This window comes from Lissotriton helveticus, chromosome 7, assembly GCF_964261635.1.
Source record: "Lissotriton helveticus chromosome 7, aLisHel1.1, whole genome shotgun sequence".
Taxonomy (NCBI): Eukaryota; Metazoa; Chordata; class Amphibia; order Caudata; family Salamandridae; genus Lissotriton; species Lissotriton helveticus.
In genome coordinates this window covers 1481294916-1481315503 of record NC_136068.1, presented here as the reverse complement: position 1 = coordinate 1481315503, position 20588 = coordinate 1481294916, and the positions used below count along the sequence as shown (strand labels likewise).

Below are 20588 nucleotides of genomic sequence, written 5' to 3'. Positions count from 1 at the left end.
TTGACAGGGGAAAGAAATGTTTTCAATGCCAACCGAATCGATCGAAGCTTCAACATGTTGATGTGGAGCCCGCCTCTGCCGGAGACCAATGTCCCCTGATCTCCACCTCGCCCAGATGGCCACCCTATCCCAGAAGTGAAGCATCTGTCACAACTGTGAGATCTGGTTGGGGAAGAGAGAGGGGTCTGCCGTTGACCCAATTGTGGTTCATTAATTTCCCCGATGCTATGGCCACTGGAACTTCAGGTACCACGGCAGAGCCGCATACGCCGCCTGGGATGCTTTACTAACAGGATGCAGGAAGCTATGAGCCCCAACAGAGCCCGAGTCAATCTCACTGAAATCCAGGATAGAAGCTGAACCATCGGAATCATAACCTGAATATCCTGGACTCGCTGCTTAGGAGGATTCGCCTGAAACTGCACTGTGTCCAGAACAGCTGAAATAAAAGGGAGCATCTGAGAAGGAATCAGGTGTGACTTCGGCATGTTTATAGAGAACCTCCGGCGAATGTAGGAGGTCCGCTGTAGTCTGAAGTTTGACGAAGACAGTCTGGGGCAAGGGCGCCTTCAACAGCTAGTCGTTGAGGTAGGGGAAGACATACACCCCTAACCTGTGCAGATAAGGTGCGACCACCACCATCACCTTGGTGAACACCCGAGGGGCATTGGTAAGGCCGAAGTGGAGCACTGTAAACTGAAAGTGCTTGTGGCCTACCTTGAAACACAGGTAATGCCTGTGGCCCGGCAGGATGGGGATGTCATAATGCTCATCCTGCAGGTCCAAAGTAACCATCCAGTCTTCTTGGCCTAGGGCAGACAAGACCTGAGCTAAAGAAAGCATCTTGAATTTCTCCTTCTTGAGGAAGAGATTAACGGTCCAAAGATCAAAATAGGCCTCAACCCATTGTTTTTCTTCGGAATCAGAAAGCAGCAGGAATAACAGCCACTGCTTGCTTCTGAATCCGGTACCTTCTCTATAGCTCCCTTGGCCAGGAGAGCTATAACTTCCTCTAGGAGCAATTTTAAGTGATCCTCTGCCAGCCGTTCTTGAGTTGGTAGGATGGGAGGAGGAAAAGAAAGGAAAGGCAGAGAAGAGCCCTCCTGCGTGATCGGCAAGACCCACTTGTCTGATGTTATAGACCTCCAGCGGGAAAGATGATGAGGAATTCTCCCACTAACTGGAGTGGTGTGGTCTTGCAGAGTCAGACTAGGAGTGCTTGAAGGCTGCCGAGGGCGGTGGCCAACAACTTCTGGCTTCCGGCTTCCAATCTATGGTTGGAATGAACCTCATCAACATCTTCGCACAACTTGGGAAGTTTGCACAGGACGGTGGCTGGAATAGGGCTGGCGAGGCTGGAAACCCTTAACACGAAAGGGTCGAAAGCTACACTGGCCACGAGGTTTAGCAGAGAGGCCCAAGGATCTAGTGTAGCTGGAGAGTCCTTGAACCTCACTAGGGCCAAGTCTGCCTTCTCCCCAAAAAGACGGGATCCATCAAAGGGCAGGTCCATAAAATGTGCCTGGACATCTTCCAGGAAGCCAGTTTTCCTAAGCAAGTCATGGCACCTCAAGGCCACTGTCGAAGAAATCGATCTACCCAATGAATCTGGTCAGGTGATGGCACTGTGTAATTGTCCTATTCACAGGAGCCCCTGTGCTAGGCTTGGACCATGTATCTAAAAGGACATCCATTAGTGCCTCGTTGAAGGGCAAAAGAGGTTCAGAGGTGAAAGCCCCAGGTTGAAGCACTTCGGTCAGGAGATTGGTCCTGACCTGCATGGAGGGCAACTCCAGTCCGAAGACCTTGGCTGTCCTCCTTACCACCATGGCATAAGAAGCCCCCTCTTCCATAGCCCCAGTTGGCGGAGAGAGCATGCCAGTATCTGGGGAAGAGCCCAGTCCACTGGCCTCCCCAAGTTCCCCATACCAATCCATCTGCCCCGCAGAGACTTCCTGTTGTTCCAAAGGGTCAAAACACCCCTCCCATTCCTCTCCCAAGCCCAAAACATCTTCAAAGTGTTCAGGCGACAAAACAGAACCCCGGGGATCAATCGACGTTGAACGACACCATTACGGCTCCATGCGGTCGGGTATAAGGATAGGGCTGGCACTGCTAGTGGGCACCTGTGGCACTAACTTCATCACTGACAGCAGGAGAGGTCGCAATAGCACGACAGCCATCGTCCCGGATCTGGTATCGGATGCCAGAGGCCGCCCCCATGCTGTGGCCTGAGCCGATGACATTGAATCCAATGGGTCCCCGTCAGACCACGCGGGACTGAAGGCTCACCAGAAGGGTTGGCCCACTCAAAAAAGCAGTGCATGGCCTCGCAAAAATCTTTTATTTGAGCAGGGTTCGCGCCGGCTCCCGGCAGGGAGGGAGGCGCAAAGTCGACTCTGGCTCAGCAAAGGTTTCCAGGTCTAGCTTGACGCCTGGGAAATTCAGGTAAGGAATCTGCAGCTAGAAGTCTCTATCAGGTACTACATGCACAGAATTTAACTTTGCAAGACCAATTCTAGTAATGTATTGCTGAAGTTTGTGTGAGGATGGAAACAACTGGTCCGACAAGACAACAGGCAAGGAGGGACAGCACTTGTCTGCATGAAGTATTTAAGTAATGAAGAAAGGATGAAGCAGTGCAGAAATACAGGAGGTAGGCAGAGAGTGATTAGGTTTACCTGCATGGTAAATTTCCTGTAGCGGTCGTTCAACAACTCCATGTTGCTCTGTTCCTCATCCAATTCCTCCTCCAGCTGAGATATGCGAGCCTCCAGGGCCCTCTTCTCATCCAGGAATGCAGACCTATGGGCAGAGAGGGATAAAACAGTCATTCTGCTAGAAGCGGCAATTGAACTTCTAAACCGGGGTATTTAGGTGCAATACTAACTATTTTGAAAACCTTTGTTCTCACAAGATGAGGGCAGGAGGAAGTCTGGGGAACAATGAGAGACAAATCTGGGTGCTGAAGCTTTAGTTTGTCAAAAGACAATCCTGGGACAGCACTCAGGATGGCAAGAGCCTGAAATCTTTTTATTTGTTAGCGCGCAGTACCTGTATAACTGCAGTCATCTTTCTTCTGAAGCCCCACACATCATCTAGACCTCCAGATGATTTGTCTTATGAGTTCAGGAAGGCCATGGATCAAGTCATTGTCTTGGCAATAAAGTCACTACTTTACTCATCTTTCTCATGTGGGATAGTGGCACAATGTTGGAAGGAGTCAGTGGTAAAGTCACCACTAGGAAAATAAATGAATCTTGATCCAACAGATGTGGCCAATTATAGACTAATTTCCCTTTTGCTTTAAAGGTGAAATGGGGAGAGGATTGTCACTCAGTGGCTACCTCAATTTTGTAAGTTAATCAGTTACTTGAGGAAAGCCAAAAGGGCATTCGAGCGGTGGTTTGGATTGAGGCAGCTTTGCTCTCAGCCCAGAAGGAAAGGAGATTAGACCTTAATGAAGGAATTTCCGTGTCCTATTCTTCTTGACTACATAGCTTCATTTGAGTGCTTGACCACCTTATTTTAATCCATCAGGTAGTGGAGGCGGGGGTTAATAGTACAGCTTTGGATTGGTTTAAATTAATTTTGTACAACAGGTAATCTTTTGCTATGCTTCCTTCTCATATGTCCATGAGCATTCCACTGGCTTGCGGGTCACCACAAAGACTGTCACTCATTCTAATTTTGCTCAATGTATATATGAAACCTTTGGCTAACATTGTAAGAAACTTTGCATTTGGATACATAGATTATTTTTAGTCTAGAGAAATCTGGTTAGCAAATCAAGGGCAAACTATCCTTGGTGCCATGTTCCAATGGATGAATTATAACCAGAGGCGTAGCTTAAAGGGAGGTGTTTGGAATATGACACCCAGCAAATAAATGGATCTTGGCTCGCTAGTTGAGTCTCGGAGTTCAAAGTTCGAGTCTGCTATTTCAGTGGTGGGTTTTCTCATTGTGAGCCAAGAATGAAATACAAAACAATGGCCTTTGATTAAATGGAAGATAGAGACAAAGGTACTCCTTTAGTGGCTGAATTTCAAAATGTGAAACCAGATTACCTGGAACCAATAGCAGCTTTCCTGCTTGTCTAAAATGTGTGATCCTGAGCAAATATTTTATTTTACAGAACCTCTTTCATCTTTGTTAAATATGAACGCATTTTCTAATACTTGAGTTCTGTATGTGCACTGTGCAAGCACCGGTTATATTTGGTTTAATGGACTGTAATATTGCTCCATCCCTAACAATAGAGGTCGCATGTAGGGTTACATGGCTACTGTTTTAACTCTTTGTTGACTAATCCCAATGTTGTTGGGTGGAGAGCCATGAATGGTTCTAATGATTTTTACTTTTACTAAATGTCTGCCTACATAGTGATATAATCTGACGTACTAAGGTGAAACGTGCTTCCTTATGTTAAAGAAGTAAAAGCTTTTTAAACATTTTGTAGAGATTGTATTATATTTTTACATTATCTTTGTTGCACAATCTATATGCCAAAAAATGTAATGGCTCGGCTTGTGTACGGACTCTTAGAGCCAAGCCAGACCCAAGGCTTGGCTCGCTCTATTACTTTGCGTGTGCTCGCCCTCCTCTATTTGCAACTCGGGCTTAGTACATGGGACAGTCAGTCACCTTATAAAATGATTTGTAAAAGGTGAGGACTAGAAACATGGAGCTCTGCCCAAATACACTGATTTGACAAGTCTACCATCAAGGCTTCTTGTAGCAAAAACAAAAAAAGAGTGCATTCATTTAAAAAAAAAAAAAAAAAACATAAAAAAGTAATTCTAGGGCAGGGACTCCAGGACGTCATGTTCTACATGAATGTAATCATGAGTTCCCACAGAAAACTAGCAGGCCCACGTGGGGCGGGCAGGAGTTTAGGTTTAGCGTGGGTGTTTGGGGTGCAACACCCCTCAGATACATTCTTGGTTTGGTAGATGGGCCTGGTAGACCTGCGTGGGGCTGCTATGTCTGTGTTGGTTTTTCTCATCATTCTCATTTCACTAAATGGTTTTAGCTTGTTCACTTTCTGGGGCGGGATCTTAAATATAGTGATCGGTTTACCAAAAATGTGGTACATCTACACCAATAGAAGTACTCCTTGAATGGGTGCAAATGTACTATTTTTTAGAATTCACAAACATTGGCAGGAGTAGGCTTGGAAAGCGGCGTCAGTCTCAAGTTTCCAGGCATACTACTGTCAATCAAACACCCAAAAGGTGATGAAATGAATGGTCTGGCCACAAGTCCAACCCATTGTTTGTTGCCCACTGTGCCACACTAGACAGAGGCCCACCTACTGTAAAGCAGTACTTACCATATTACTCGTGGAAACAGTCCATCGCAAACCTTGCTCATCTCACCCCTCCACTTTGCAGCCGACTGCTGGTTTAATTTGGAAATTTGAGATTCACACCCTCTAAATCTCAATGACTAAGCTACTATGTTTTAATGGCACTAAGACAGGATTGCTTGTTCTGGGTAGAAACAACCCTTGGGAACTTGTATTGTAGCAGTGTTCAATAGGTCCCCCTAACGTGCCAGCTAAGAAGGTGAGACGCTTAGGCCTTCCATTGAACAAGGATCTGAACTTGAGGCTAATTCCATTAATCAATTGTGTAATGCCCGCATATTTCCTGCAGATTAAAATGCTGAGAAATAGCTTTCTCTTGATTCCAAACAAGCGAGGATTTTGCTAAATATTTCTGCAGTATTCTCACACCTAGACTATGTGAATCCATGTTACGTAGGACTGCCAGCTAAGCAAATTTATTAAATGAAATTAGTGCAGAATTTTGAGATAAAAGTAATATTTAACTTTTGGAAATTTGATTCAGTCTCTGATGCTTAGAAATCTCTTCTTTGGCTTACAGTGGAGAGAAGGATTACATTTAAAGCCCTCTGCTACTGTTATTCCATGGGAAGGGCTCTGAGCGGTTTCAATAATTGCTTTCAAGACAATCCTGTGGTAGGTTGCTGAGACCAAGGAGCTACTATTTGCTAAAGATTTCACATATCGCGAACACAAGATCTAGAGGAACAGCATTCTCTGGGGCAGCCCTCATGCTATGGAATGTTCCCCAGCTTATTCTCTGGCACAAGGAAAGTCTTTTCACTTTTCAAAAAGAACTGAAAACTTTATTTTGTTAGGAAGCTATGTTCTATGGTGTCTCACATACAATCAATAGCGCCAAGAAACCTTTGGTGTACGTTTTAGCACGTAACAGAGCGCTCACTTACAAGAAATATCAGACCTATGGGCAATATGGTCAGATTCAAGGCTCAATATTCATTGATAAATACCAGACTTTGAGGCAAAATAATCTCTTGCTCTAAGTAAATACACTTACTTGCCACTGGCTCCGTTCAGAAGCTCATCTGCCAAGTCATCTCTCTCCTGCTGGGCTTGTCTCTTGGCTCGTTCAGCTGCTGCAAGGTCCTGCAGAGAAACGGGGGTGTCAATGGCACTTACAACATATGGAATCTGTGCTAGTGGCGTGTGCGCTACTAAGGATCTGCATCATGTCACTGCACAGTAAATGGGAACTGAGATCCACGGATCCCCATTTATGAGCAGTTTCCAACGGGTCCCTAAAGATCCCTGATAATTGTGAAACATGGGATAAAGAAAACTTGCTAACTTTCTAGGCGTTCCGCTCACATGTAAAGGGTAAAAATTTCTCAGACTAAAATAAAGAGGTCATCTATGTAAACACTCATCCTTAAGTTCCCTTAAGTTGGCTGCATTTAGAAGCATTTTGAAGAACGTGTGACTGAAACTGGGAGCCTCTAGGACGCTACCCCACTGTTTACATTCTGTTTTATCCCCACTTAAACTGAGGCCTATGACAGACACGGAAATCCCAACAGATCTTGTGCCATCTGCTCCATATTGTGGTCTCTTGCAACTTGCCGGAGACTGGTGAAACTGTGTTCATTCGCTTACATGGGTAGGGAAGGGCCGAATACGTTGAGCACTATGACCTGGACCTAAGTCACCTGTAATTCAGGTTCCCTGTCACATGCCTGTGTGAATATCACTGCTGGAAGACATCAAGACATCATGAGGTGAGTCACGCGGTTACATCCTCTCAACTTCATTAGAAGCAGGCATTTCATTCCCTGGGTCTGGAGGAGACACAGCAGTGCCCATGCACCACTGACTGATTATTAAGAGTTCCTGGTTTAAGCTGGTCACTTCCTCCTTATTTAGTAGCAGGAAGAAGAATGCAGCTCCTAGAAGCACTGTGTGGAAGAGCGGAGAGGAGCCGTGAAGACCAATGCATCAGGCTGGATTGTTTCCCCGGTGTGGGGCCAGACCTTCTTACCGAGTCACGTGCTATTTAAACAAGAGTAGCACGTGGCCCAGGGTGCTGGGAAATGTCACAAGGCATCCTCGGTATAGACGAAGCTTTGACAGAGGCAGGTGGGAGCTATCAGGATACTGTATCAACAACTCTCCGGTTCAGACAGCACAGGCCCCCTCCAGCCACCTTACTGGAACCCGTGGATGCCGAGGGTTGAAGACTGAAGGGGTGGCTTTGCTTTCTGCTTCAACTGGCGTGTGACAAACTTAATGTAGGTTTTATCATCAGGGAAAAAACAGACTTATTAACATATTTGTATTTAACTTCCAGTCGCAACAGGTCTGAAATACATCGTGCTTGTACTGAGAGGGTTTTGGGGAATAAAAAGAGAATGGGAGGGAGTCTCCTTTGATAAACAACAGCTCGCCATCCATCTTTGGAGGCAACTTTACACCTGACAGAAACCAACTATAGGGAGCCTAAGAAGCTACATAGTCAGGGTGCCTAGACGACCACCTGTCGATGTACAGCGCACACTGAGTTATGGAACACCCAGGCTGCCTTAAAGGAGCAGCTCACATTTTTCACGCTTTAACATGCAGACCTCCTTCTCTTCATGTCGTTAGTTCCAGTACTTTAGAATAGTTTCAACACGATTCTGCAATGCAATGTCAGATTAATATACTAATTTACAGGCAGAAATCTTCATAAAGAGCTGGCCTGCTTATACTATGGAGGGGATCTGCTCTTTGGAATACTGCAGCTTCGACCTCCAGTTCAAGACGTCACTTCTGTTCTTGCTTGATAACGAGTAGTATCCAGGCTCCACACACGGGTAGGAATACTCTATGTATGACTGACTGTAAGGAGCCCACAATACAGACCCGGACACAGCATACTGTTAGGAGGGGCTACAAGCACTCTAAAAGGTTGCTCCATTTTTCTACCCAGAGAGAATCTGCCATGCTTGCTAGCACTTGTCCTAAGTGCATACATGAACGCACTTAACATATCTCCTTTTATGGACATCCTGGACGAGTCTCCCTACTGGTGAGTGGGTGTTAGCTGGGGTGTGAAAGTGCTGGCATTGGCAGGAAAGTATACTAGTAATTCTGCACTCGCGCAGTCTGCCAAAGGTGCCCCACAGGAGGCAAATATTGGACGTGCAACTCATGAGGGATTTTTGTTATTTGGGTCACAGCATGTGTGTGTATATCTCAAGGGTAGACTTTTGAGTTTGGATAACCCGATACAGAAGAAAAGGTTAATTAATTATTGGCTGTTTCCCTTCTCATTCTCCGTAGAATCTGGAAAATCCATGTTTTCATCAACATACAAGAAACTGGATGCATATTGCTAATGACGTCGAAGGGCAGCTTATCTGACGCTTGTCAGGAGCCTCTCCCACCCTGAGGAGATAGTCTTAATGGCATAAATCAGCAAAGAAGAGATTACTTAAGGAAAATCGAAGATTGCTCTTTCCCACCACTTTTACTGACCTATACATTCACTTCAGGAACGGCCCCACTCCTATTACACCTGTAAGTGACTAAGCCATGTAGTGTCGCTTATTAGATCTGTCCTCTCATGCATGCCTCGAGGGTTACCCAATACACAAATACAAAGGCACACAGAGAGGGCCTCTTCACCCACAGCAGATAGGACTTCATAAGCAGCAAGACTGCTTTGCCTAATGCATCTTCAGAAGTACCCACTGCTCAAGAAAGGAACCCTACGCAGCTGCCCATGGGCCTTGCAATGGTCAAGGGATTCATGTCATTTGATAAGAGTGGGTTACTTCCGGGTACTTTGGTTGAAGAGCTGAGGCAGCAATACGTTAGGCGCATCCGACATGTTAATGGCCAAGTTTGCCCAAACATTTGCAGATTTAGGGGTATCATGCAGCCAAAGCTCTGATTTCCTGCAGGCGGCAGCAGGCCTCTGATTGTAACACCAATGGAAACTCTGTGTGACTGCACCATTCTTGGCAGATTGGGCCTCTGCTTGTCCACCTGCATATGCACAAACCTCCTGCAGCTGCAGCAGCTCTGCTTCGAGGCTCTTGAGCCGCTTTTCACTCTCTCGGGACTGGATGAAGATCTCTTCTCGCGAGGACCGAGACTCTTCCACCTCGATCCACAGTTCTTTCATCTGGAGCTGTAAAGACAGGCCACATTCAATCAGTCGAGTCCAGGGCCTCTGCACCTCCACCCTGGTTCAAAGTATACCGACATGTTTTTATTGCTGGCTTTATGAAACATAATAGTTGGAGCAAGGAATAAGAATAAGAAAATGTAAAATGTAAATATATATGTTTATAAATCTTCCTTTCCCCCCAAAGTCTTCGGAAAAATCTCACATCTGTTCAGCTGGATAGCAAAATCCTTTACAGTAAGAAAAGGTCCCCAAAAGAGCCCGCCGCACGCTATACCTGTGACATACATCATTCAGTGGCTCAACATGCAGTCTAGCCTCACCTGTAGCTTCCTGAGCTGCTTGAGGGCCTCCTCCCGGCCCTTGTTGGCCGCATCAATCTGGCTCGCCATGTCTTGCAGGTCCATCTCCAGTTTCTTCTTGGCTGCCATCGCCTGCGCCTTCTGCTTGCGCTCTTCATCCAGCTCCACCTCTAGGTCACGCACCTGCAATCCCAGGATGGTATGGAAGTTAGAGGGTTAGGCAGGCTGACACACATTAAAGAACGCATGGGGTGGCAGATGGAATACCCTATACTATTGTTAACAAACTTATCAAATCCTCTATGGGTTCTAGAGGGAGTTCTTCAGAGGAAGGCAAAGCATAGAGAATGTGGAAATGTGTGTTCCCTTGGTTGTTTGATATACATACAGAATTAAATAGATTTCCTACAAAAGGGGTTTCCTTTGATTTGATTCCTTGAATATGCTTTCTCAGTGTTAATGTTTCCATTAAATCAGATCCTATACATTGTATTGGTTGGTACTGCATGATGCTAGATCAAGTTTGGAAACTTGATTAACACTCACAAATAATGGCTTGGACAGTTCCTCCTTTTGCCCTCAGTACAAACACACAAGGTGTCACACCCCACTGCCTTTTGGAGGTTAAATCATTATTAAGCTTTAGACGAGGCCACCACAAGGGAAACAGAATGATGTGTAGGCGCAACTTTATTTTTCTAAAAATTACCAGAATGTTGCTTTTTAACTTATTAGAGTACAACAGAATGTTGCACACATTTAACAGTGGAACAAAGGATGGTAGAAACCCTCTGATGGCAGGCTCTCTCTAGTCTACAACAGGTCAAATATCAGACCGCTAAGCACTCCTTCAGTCTATATATGAGGGTTAAAATATAATCCAGCAGTGCTGCTTCACACGGTGCCAGAATGCCAGGGAGAAGTGGAAGTTCACAAATGGTCTAGAAAAGATTTAGGTTCCTTAAGGCCAAGATAAAACGTATACAAAGGTGAGTGGCATAAAGACCACTGCAACTAAGAGCTGACAAACTAAATGCAGAAGAAGAGTGACAGAAAAAAGGGTCCTAAGTTCAGGTCGGTATCCAATGCCACCAAGGGGCCAACTACCAGGATCTAATTGTTCGCCTTCAGTCAAGCGTGCGGGACATGATACTGCGGCGCAGTGGTGGCTGTGCCAGAACGTTCTCATTCATTAAGCTAATTATGTACAATGAATGACAGGAAAATGGGCAAATGCAACAATGTGTGCAAAAAAAGCTGCCTTTGATAAGGCAATTTACTAAGGAGAAAAAACACAAGATGCTTTCCCCTAAGTATCCAGAGCTCACCAATGATAATGCAAGTAGAAACAGCAACCGACAAGCAGGTCCATAAATGGAGAAACACCAGCTTCCACCCAGAGCAGCTTCAATGCATCAAGACAAACCATCGATCATATACATGAACTCTCCTGTCCTCAAGGACATCTCACCTGTTTGATCAGCATCCTCTTCTTTTCATCATTTGAATCGTCGCGGTTTTGGAGGTCGCGATCATACTGCGCCTTCAAGGCCTGCATGTTCACCTCCAGCCTCAGCTTCCCATCTTCAATGCCCTGCAGCTCATCCTCCAGTTCCTCCATCTGGGCTTTCATGTCTGTGACCTGCTGCTCCAAGGCTCGCTTGGCCCGCTCCAGCTCGTGGACCTGTCAATACAGAGGTACTTGACAAGCACTGCTAAGATGCTATTCCATTTCACACTCCAGGAATAGAAACCTGGGTTTAATATCAGCCAGATGTGGTCTTTTTACGGTCAGAATATACAGCTGTGTTCTTAAATTACCTTGCAGTAACACTTAAAAGGAGAAAACGCCTAAGTGCGAAGTTCACCCACCAGAGAACCACTAAATGTAGTAGTTCCAACAATTATGACACAAAGTGAATGAGAACTTTCCACTGAATGCAGTTTGGTCCTGGAACCAAGAGCACCATTGTCCAGGTCAGTCTGGACTTCAGAGCCAGACACACTCCGCACAAACTTGAAATGATCACTTAAACAGCCTCAACCCTCACAATTCCTTCTTGCTTGTGGACAACCTCAACAAACGCATTACCTAATAGATACATTTGGCACATGCCTGGTGGTGTAATCTAGACCCAAATAGCCTTACATATTATCAATGGTGACTCCAAGTCAGGGGAGCACAGTCTAGCCTAGTGCTTGGTTTTCACTTTACAAACCGTTGTGCCCCACAACATCGGTGTCATAGGCTCAATTGGAGTGAACCAATAATTTTGTAAACTAAATCCTATTACTGTGAAATGTGGCCAATGACACTATCGCGTCTATAAACAAATCCAACAGAAATCAAACTTACATTCTTGCCGACATCATCCTTGGAGCTCACTAAATCATCCATCTCAGCTCGCAACTGTTTGTTCTGCCTCTCCAGCTCATCTTTATTCTCGAGAGCCTGATCCAAGGCCCGGCTCAGGGACAGTGCTTTGGTCTCTTTTTCACGAGCTTCAGCTTCTGCGCGATCTCTCTCTTCGGCATACCGCGTGGATATATTTTTCTCCTCTGCCAGCATCTAGACATATAAGGAGCATTACAGGATTGGTGGATGATGTACGTCTTGAACAGAGGTGCCATCGGACTGGTGGTAAGATAAATGCTGAAGTTAGTTGACTCACGGCTCACCTGGTCAAATTTCTTTTGTTTCTTTTCCAAGTTGGACACAATCTGCCGCTGCTGGTCCAGGTCCACGGCAAGGTCATCCAGCTCTTGCTGCAGGCGGTTCTTGGTTTTCTCCAGTTTGTCGTTCACCTGGACCTTCTCCTGGAAGCGCTGGGACATCAGCTCCAGATCCCGGCTGATCTTCTTTTTGCTCTCTTCAAGTGCCTCCACAAGCCCTCCATCGGATTCCATCTTCTTTCTGGACTCCATAATCTGTATGTGAATTAAAGGAGCTTTAATTATAATCCACTTAAATCTGAATGACACAGGAGAAAATGAATATGGATCTTCTTAGTACACCATCTTCATAATCATATTATTGTATATAATTCATCATGTATATTTATATTATCGAAACGGTCTCTTGTTTTGAAGACAGAGTCCCAGGAACACCTCAGTCAAAATATGTGTGAACAAAAAGCTTGTGAGAGCAAACTGAGCGTGAGGCCCATCAACCAAAGAACTAAAATGTTCACAATGGACTAATCAATACCAAATACACTCACCAAAGCAAGGCTAGAAGTGTTTATACTTGGAGCACAAAAGAAAAGGAAGACCTTTATTAGAAGTCCTATCAGTGGCTTTAAAAGAATGGATTTTAGGCATAAAACCAAAACTGTCCATTTCATTTATCCAGCTGAATACTGAAATTAGAACTTCACAAGTAATAAAATATTGTGAAATAATTGGGCACATTTATTGAATTTGAATGGAGTATGTGCGGAACAAATCACATGTGGAGTCATATGCCCGGGAATAATTCCAGATTGACTAACTTCAGAACACTGCGAATCAGATTTTTGCCTGTGCTCAGATGGGAAACACAAGGAGTGCTTAAACAGGCTAAAAGTTGGTATTACATACTATAGACAAAAGTAATACTTTTTATCTGTGTATATATTGACTGAAAAAACATGGTTCTGGCTCAAAAGTGTGAAACCACTCAAATGGGCCAGTAATGGAAAGTGTGCACACAATGTACGCCATACTTCACACCAAACGGCATGACTTTTTTTTTATGTGTAATTGGCAAACGGGTATTTCGCGCATCATTGACGATGTGAGTTATGATTGGCGATTGAGCACTACAGAGAATAACTAATTAATTCAGTGTTTGTACACGTATGACCAAGAACCATAAGTCATTTTCTAATCGTGATTTTCAATGATTTTTTTTTTTTTAGGATATTTTCAATGCCCCGTTGCGATGTTTGAGATGGCTAGAAAGAAAAATAAACCTCCACTATCAGCCAATCATATATTTGATTAAGGAAAGTTCAAACGTAATTGATAAGATTTGCGATTTTCAGAATAGGAATTTTAAACAGCAGAGAAATACGGGGGAGGGGAGGTGTCAATCCTTTAAAGTTCACTCATCAACTTTTTTATACACTTATATGTCCAAACTATTGAACGGATTTGCATCAAACCAATTAAAGTATCATTTTTGAGTGGAGTTCTACTTTCATGACAAGTTTGTCAGTTGTGCATTTTTTTGCTGCAAGTGTGAACAAAATTTCATATGGGAACTAAAAAGCGAAAACCCCACACCCGTCACTTTTTTCTCCAGCGGAGAACTATAATGGGGCCTGGCTGAATAAAAAAAGGGGAGGGGGGCACGAGATATACTTAGCATAGGGCACAAGTTTTAGTTCATTGAGATAACCTTAAGTATAACAGCTGAATATCTATTGTTTTGTGTGTGTAAAATCTGAACCGAAATAGAACGCTCAGGTAACCTCTTTTTTTCAGTGAAAAAAAAATATACATAACTAGCTAATTATCTTTTTAAGGGAAACCATCATTTTGTCTACAAAAAATAATTGCGGATGTGAATATTTCCTTGGCACCAGTAAGGAGTACACCGTTGGATTGAAAGGTTGCCAATAAATTGCTGGAAAACACAGGGAAATGTACTTTGTTTCAATTGAAAAAGACGTGTAGGGGATTAAGAGTCGCCTTAATACATCCGTAAAAACATTAAAACGGTGGATGACCAGGTCTATGCCTTCTTGACACTATGCATTGATGGGGAATTCACCTGCTGCTGCAGGGCCTGGATCTGCCGGCTCAGCTGGTTCTTGGCCGATTCCTCTTCCTCCAGCTGCTCCGTCAGGTGGTTCTTCTCTTCCTCGACCTGCCGGACCCTGGCACTCAGATTCAGCTTCTGCTTCGTCTCCTCCTGGAGCAGCTCCTGCACCAAGAAAAACACCACCACAAATACTGAGGCTCTAGTCAACCATTGCAACCTGTCGGGTGTCTGAGCCCAAGGAGATCAGGACAGCACTCCTTTCTGTAACTGATACAGCCCAAAAGCAGAGGAGTGCTTTTAGATTACCCTTCCCTTGTCTCAGCCTTAGTCCCTTCCTATGGGCAGGAAATGGAAAATGCATGTGACATACATCTTCTGCTGTGGGTCAGTGGCGTATGTAGTGTGAAAGAATGAGACAAGAATGTCAGAAACACATCACCCCATACCTCATTAGGTGTATTTGTGACAGGCATTTTTTGGCATTTCCAGGAAAAGAGGATTCCTTTTTCAGCAACAAAGCATTTTAGTAGCAAAATTACCAAATGTCACGGTAAAGCAAGATCAATGTAAGAGTTAAAAAGGGTCTGATTTTACTAGATCAAAATGTTCTATTTTAGAAGCAAGCAATCATAGCCAGTACTGACACAACAGGTCTGCCTAAAGAATGTTATTAAGAGAGAAATGGATGGAAATAACAACAATGAAGAGATATAGAGGGAGGAGGGAAGGTGAGAAAAAGAAAAGAGAAACAAAGAACGTGCAATAGAAAAGAGTAGAACAATATATATATGAGTTGCAGAGCTTAGGAGGAAGTGGGGAAAGGAAAGAGAAAATGAAGTAAGAAATAAGGAAAAAAAGGAATGGGATGGTGACAGAACGAGAGGGCTGAAGAGAAGGGGAGAGGACTGAAAGTAATTACATATAGAATCAAAGTATACAAAGGCAGAAGAACGGGATAGTGTAAGATGGGAGGTAGGTTATGATGAGGGAAAGAGAACGGGTAGGATCAAAGGAGGAAAGAATAAAGGCAGTAGTAGGAGAAGACGGGACAGGAGAGCCAGTGGAGGAAAGGAAGCAAGTAAGAACATGGAAGTAGTAAGGGAAGGAAAAGAAAAAAATCAACAAGGTAAACATGCAGGAGGGAAAGTAAAACGATGGAAGGGAAGTAGGAAATGAGAGAATAATCAATTAAGCAAAACCAGATGATGCGGAGAGCTGAGTGTTGAGAACAGAACTGGATGGCTGGAAGGAACTAAGGGAGGGAGGTAGTAAAGAAGAAACGTTCATGAATTAAGGTGGAGATAAATCAACAATTGGAGTGAAAGGGATCAAAGATGGAAAAGGGATAGTGCTAGTAAGGAAGAAGCAATAGAACACATTAAGGTAGGGATAGATCAGTGACCGGAGGGGAGTTAAATTCATAGTAGAAAGGAAAGAAGAATGACAGACGTAAAGAGGAGGAGATCAAATAAATTATACTAAAGATAGATCAATGTTCGGAAGGAAGGAAAAGACAGGTAAGAAAGGATGGCCGTAGTAAGAAAAAAGATGGAAATATTTAAGATATGGATGGATCAATGATGGAATAGAATGGATAGGCATGCAACAAATGAAGGTAGGGATAGATCAACGGTAGGATGGAAGGGCATGAAAGAAAGAAAGAAAGGTGGTAGCAAGGAAGAAGTGATGGAAGAAATTAAGGCAATGATGGATCAATGATGGGAGGGGAGTCAAATGGGTAGAAGAAAAGAAGGAAGGAGGATAGCAGTAGGGAAGATGCAATAAAAATAATTAAGGTAGAGATATATCAATGATAGGAGGCAAAGGAAAGGCATAGAGGAAAGGAAAGAAATATAGAAGAAAGGAAAGAAGGATGGTAGTAGTAAGAAGCAAGAGATGGAAGTAATGAGGGTAGGGACAGGTCAATAATGAGAGGCTTGGAAAGAGCGAAGAAAGCTGATGTTAGTAAGGAAGAAGAAATAAAAGGAATTAAGGTAGGGATGGATGAATGATGGGAAGAAAAGACATGGAGGACAGATTGGGTGGGAGGAGGGAGGGAGACACCAAAAAAGGCGCCTCAGCTTACCTGAGCATCTTGTAGCTGGGACTGGAAGGTCGACAAGTCCTTGGACAGCTTGAGCGTCTTGGTTTCTGCAGATCCCAATGTTCCTGATACACCTTCTAACTCAGTCTGTCACAAGGGACAATAGAAGAACAATGTTACCAAACACAAAGAACATGTTTTACTATTAGTCATTATTCTCAATTCCAGTCAGAGAATGCTTGGAATCAAGAGTTCTTTTAAAATGTACTTGGTTAAACTTGCATGATGGAGGTGAACACACTTCGAAACAAAGACAACCATGTTAGGAGCACTCTTTCTTGAGCCGAAATATCAGTCGCCAATGAACATTATGCAATGACAGCAAAATAGCAAAATGAGTGGGCAAAACGACTAATATTTGAAGGCTGTTTATTATTAGCACACAGTATAACTGAAGCATACACCAATCAGCCAAAAATCTTTAGATCCATAGGAAGAAAACTGTTGTCATCAGATCATGGGATGAGAGGTCTTTTGCAAAAATAAGACAAGTTATGCAGACTTCTAATATATACAGTAATGCCTCTTCCCAGTAGACCACTTCTATAAGTGTAGTACTGAAAAAAAGACAAGGGAGTTTATGCCCACTCTTGCAGGACTGTCATATTTAGTGGCATATCATCATTTTGAGCAACATTGCAGAAGAATTGTCTGGAATTGTGCGCAAGACTTCTGTGTCCTAACATAGGGCTTAACGTGAACAGTCTCAGAATTCCAGATAGAGCCGATGAAAGGGTTACCAGCCCAATCACAAATGATAAGGTCCATGGAAACACCTTGAACTAGTAATGTTTCCCCTAGAAGTTGTATGTAGCTGAAAGGCAAAACTCCAACAGGAGTGAGGAATTAGCAGGAAGAACAGACCCAAAATTCCAGATTTTATTGGTAATTCCTCATTGGTTTCCCAGGGTCCTACATACAATCACCAATAATTCTACACCCTAATTAGGAACGGTTGCTTAACTGTAATCTTAGCTGTAATTTCGGTGAATCTTCTTTCATATCATACACACTGAATATTCCAGCCCATGTACAGAACTCTTAAAAAAAAAAAAAAAATTCACATTTGACTTTCTGTAGAGGCCATAACTTCATATTTGAAAAATAAATTGAGCAGCCTATAAAAACAAGTTATATTGACCAATTTTGTGTATTTACTTTTATAAGCAAAACTTTATTGAAAATATATAAATGTTAACAGACATCTAGGTGACAAGGATAAAGCCTCTTCCACCATTGGTTTTTAGGTAAATGAAGGACAATGTAGACATATAGGCTACGTCTCAGATTTAGGGGCTCATAGTCCTCCAGTATTCCATCACGCTCTCCCAAATGGCAGTTGCTCCAGTTTCTTTTTGTTACAACGGAGTCAAAGAATATTACAACAAAAATATTATCTTCCTTTATCCCTTCTATGGGATGATGAGTTACTTATTATTCTATGACGTTTCTCATGAAGGAGAACTAGGAATATAGGTAAGCAACCATTCATTATCCTTCAGCTCATCTCCACTGATAATCATAAGAAAAGAATCTGTTCTTGTTTCTGAAGCACGGCAGTAGTGTCTTGGAAAGATATGAACAGTCCTCCAAATGGCAGCATCTGCCCTCCAAATGGCAGCATCTTCTTTTTGAGGTGAGCTTTTGGTTTATTAGTCAAAAATCTTATCAGCTTTTCGGTAACTTAATAAGATGCAATAGAATATCTACCAGGAGACAGACTTTTTGAAGTAACCAATCCTGTGCTTCGGAACCACAAAGTATACATTATTTTTCTGTTATCATTCTTTTTATCTAACAAATGTAATCACTTTCTAGATATCGAACTTATGGCGATTTCTATCTGATGCAGAATTGGGAGTCTGAAATTAAGCAGGCAAAGCAATAGTTTGATTTATGTGGAAATCTGGCATCGCTTTAGGAAGAAACTTTGGCTGCATCCTCATGACCACTTTGTTCTTATGGAAGGGTTTATGGGAGCACAATATCAGAATTTCACCAACTCTGTGAGCACATATAGCTACAAAAAAAAAAACTTTCAATGAAAGATGCTGAAAAGAGATTTTGTGAACTCGCTCAAAAGGAGAGCCCATAGCCCATGTGAGACAATATTCAATGCCGGCGGAGGAGAAAGTCCTGTTATGGGGGCGAGGGGGTGAAACTTTCTTAATACCTTCAGAAGTTCTTCATAACTGGGATTTTGAAAAAAGCGGGTTGTGAAGGACATTTTCTACAAGCAGTAATAGGTGTCAAATTGACTTTAATTGAAGTGAATTGCACAAACATGTCCTAGCCAAATAAAGAAGATTTGGTAATGGGGCCCTATTCTACCCAAGAAGTGTCCTGGAGATGGCAAGCCTTGCAGTGGGAACTGGTTACTAGTGGTTGAAAAATTATGTTTTGAGTTGCTTACACAAAGTGATAAAGATGTGCAGGCATGGAGATAAATGGGAAGAGAGCTCCAGACTTCAGCAATGGGGTAAGCATAGCACCTACCACTAACTCCTGCATATTTAATTCTGATAGTATGTAGCAAAAAAGATAATGAAGAGCAAAGATGACTGTTCAGCTGATATTGCGTAAACAGGATCTGGATGTAAACAGGCCCAGACTATTAGAATGGCGGATAGCAAAGGCAGAGCTACTTAAAATGAGGGTGTTTCTTAATGGAGGGATCGCAGAGAGTGGAGAAGTGACAATGTTTCGTCAGACCCTATATAAGGAAGGCTTCTGCACTTAGGATGACCTGGAAATACACGAGGTACTTAGGTGAGCCCAACAAAAACAAGAATTACAATAATCAAGTTGGGACACAGACAGCTCGAAGAACAAGTTACTCACATTGGGTAACGTTTTATCTGGTAGAGACTAACTAGCCGCAGACCCTTTACCTTTGAATATACCAGGCATCAGACTGGGTTCAGAAGATTTGCAAGCAGTACACCTGCACAGCAGTAGGCGATGTTCGGTTCCGTTTCAGCAGTGTCCGCACCTAAGTGATGTGCGCTGTACCTACATAAGCGCCACCTCGGCACACTAACGTCAGTTACATTCATGGCTGGGATGACAGGAGGGTTGGTAAGGAATCTGCAGCTAGATAGGGTCTCTACCAGATAAAACATAACTTGTTCATCTGATAAGAGACTGCAAGCCGCATATTCCTTACCTTAGAACACATACCCAAGCAATACCTCCCAGGAGATGGGACTGCAAATCTAATTAAATCACAAATTCCTGCACAACCAAATGGACAAAGTGCCCGTCAGGACGTATCTGACTGTCCAAGCAGTAGTGTATGGTGAACATGTGTAGCGAGGCCCACGTTGCTGCCTGACAGATGTCTAGGACCAGAATGCCGTGTGCTAATGCAAAAGTGGTCGCCTTGGCTATGGTGGAGTGAGCTCGCAAGCAATCAAGGGGTTATTTCTTGGCCAATGCACAGCAGATTTTAATGCAGAGGACAATCCATCACGAGATGGTCCTTTTCTGCACTGCCTTCCCTTTCTTTGCTCATACATAGGCCACGAAAATGTGATCACTCACCGGGAATTCTTTCATGCGGTCAAGGCAGAAACAACACCTCTATTTTTGGGGCCAGATGGTGGAGTCTCTCCCCCTCTGGCAAGGTGGAGCAAAGAAGGTAAGCAGGGTGATGTTCTGGCTCACATGGAAGGGAGTCACAAGCTTCAGTAGGAAGGAGGAACATATCAAGAGAACCAGCTTGTCTGGATAGAAGATGGTATAAGGATGGTGTGCAGGAAGTGCTTGTAATTCGCTGACCCTCCTGGTCAACGCTATGGCCACTAAAATGTCATTCTTAAAGGTCAAGAGCTTAAGAGGACAATTATGCTCGACTGGTGCATACATGAGAAAGGTGAGGACCAGGCTGAGGTCCCACTGAGGCATGATGAATGGCGTAGGGCAACATATGTTGCAGGCCTTTAAGGAACCGAGCCACA

At 43.6% G+C, this 20588-nt stretch overlaps 1 protein-coding gene across 3 annotated transcripts in view; it reads right to left on the bottom strand.

Moving 5' to 3' along the window:
* Positions 1–20588, bottom strand: part of LOC144770399 (uncharacterized) — a 643183-nt gene that overhangs the window by 79104 nt on the left and 543491 nt on the right. For all 3 annotated transcript variants that reach the window (XM_078654899.1, XM_078654900.1, XM_078654898.1), the window contains exons 30-38: positions 16612–16716; positions 14535–14687; positions 12458–12706; positions 12135–12347; positions 11250–11462; positions 9800–9961; positions 9351–9479; positions 6366–6454; positions 2682–2805 (exon numbers count right to left, since the gene is read on the bottom strand). In XM_078654899.1, coding sequence (XP_078511025.1) covers positions 2682–2805; positions 6366–6454; positions 9351–9479; positions 9800–9961; positions 11250–11462; positions 12135–12347; positions 12458–12706; positions 14535–14687; positions 16612–16716 — 1437 coding nt within the window. The remainder of the gene's footprint in view (positions 1–2681; positions 2806–6365; positions 6455–9350; positions 9480–9799; positions 9962–11249; positions 11463–12134; positions 12348–12457; positions 12707–14534; positions 14688–16611; positions 16717–20588) is intronic.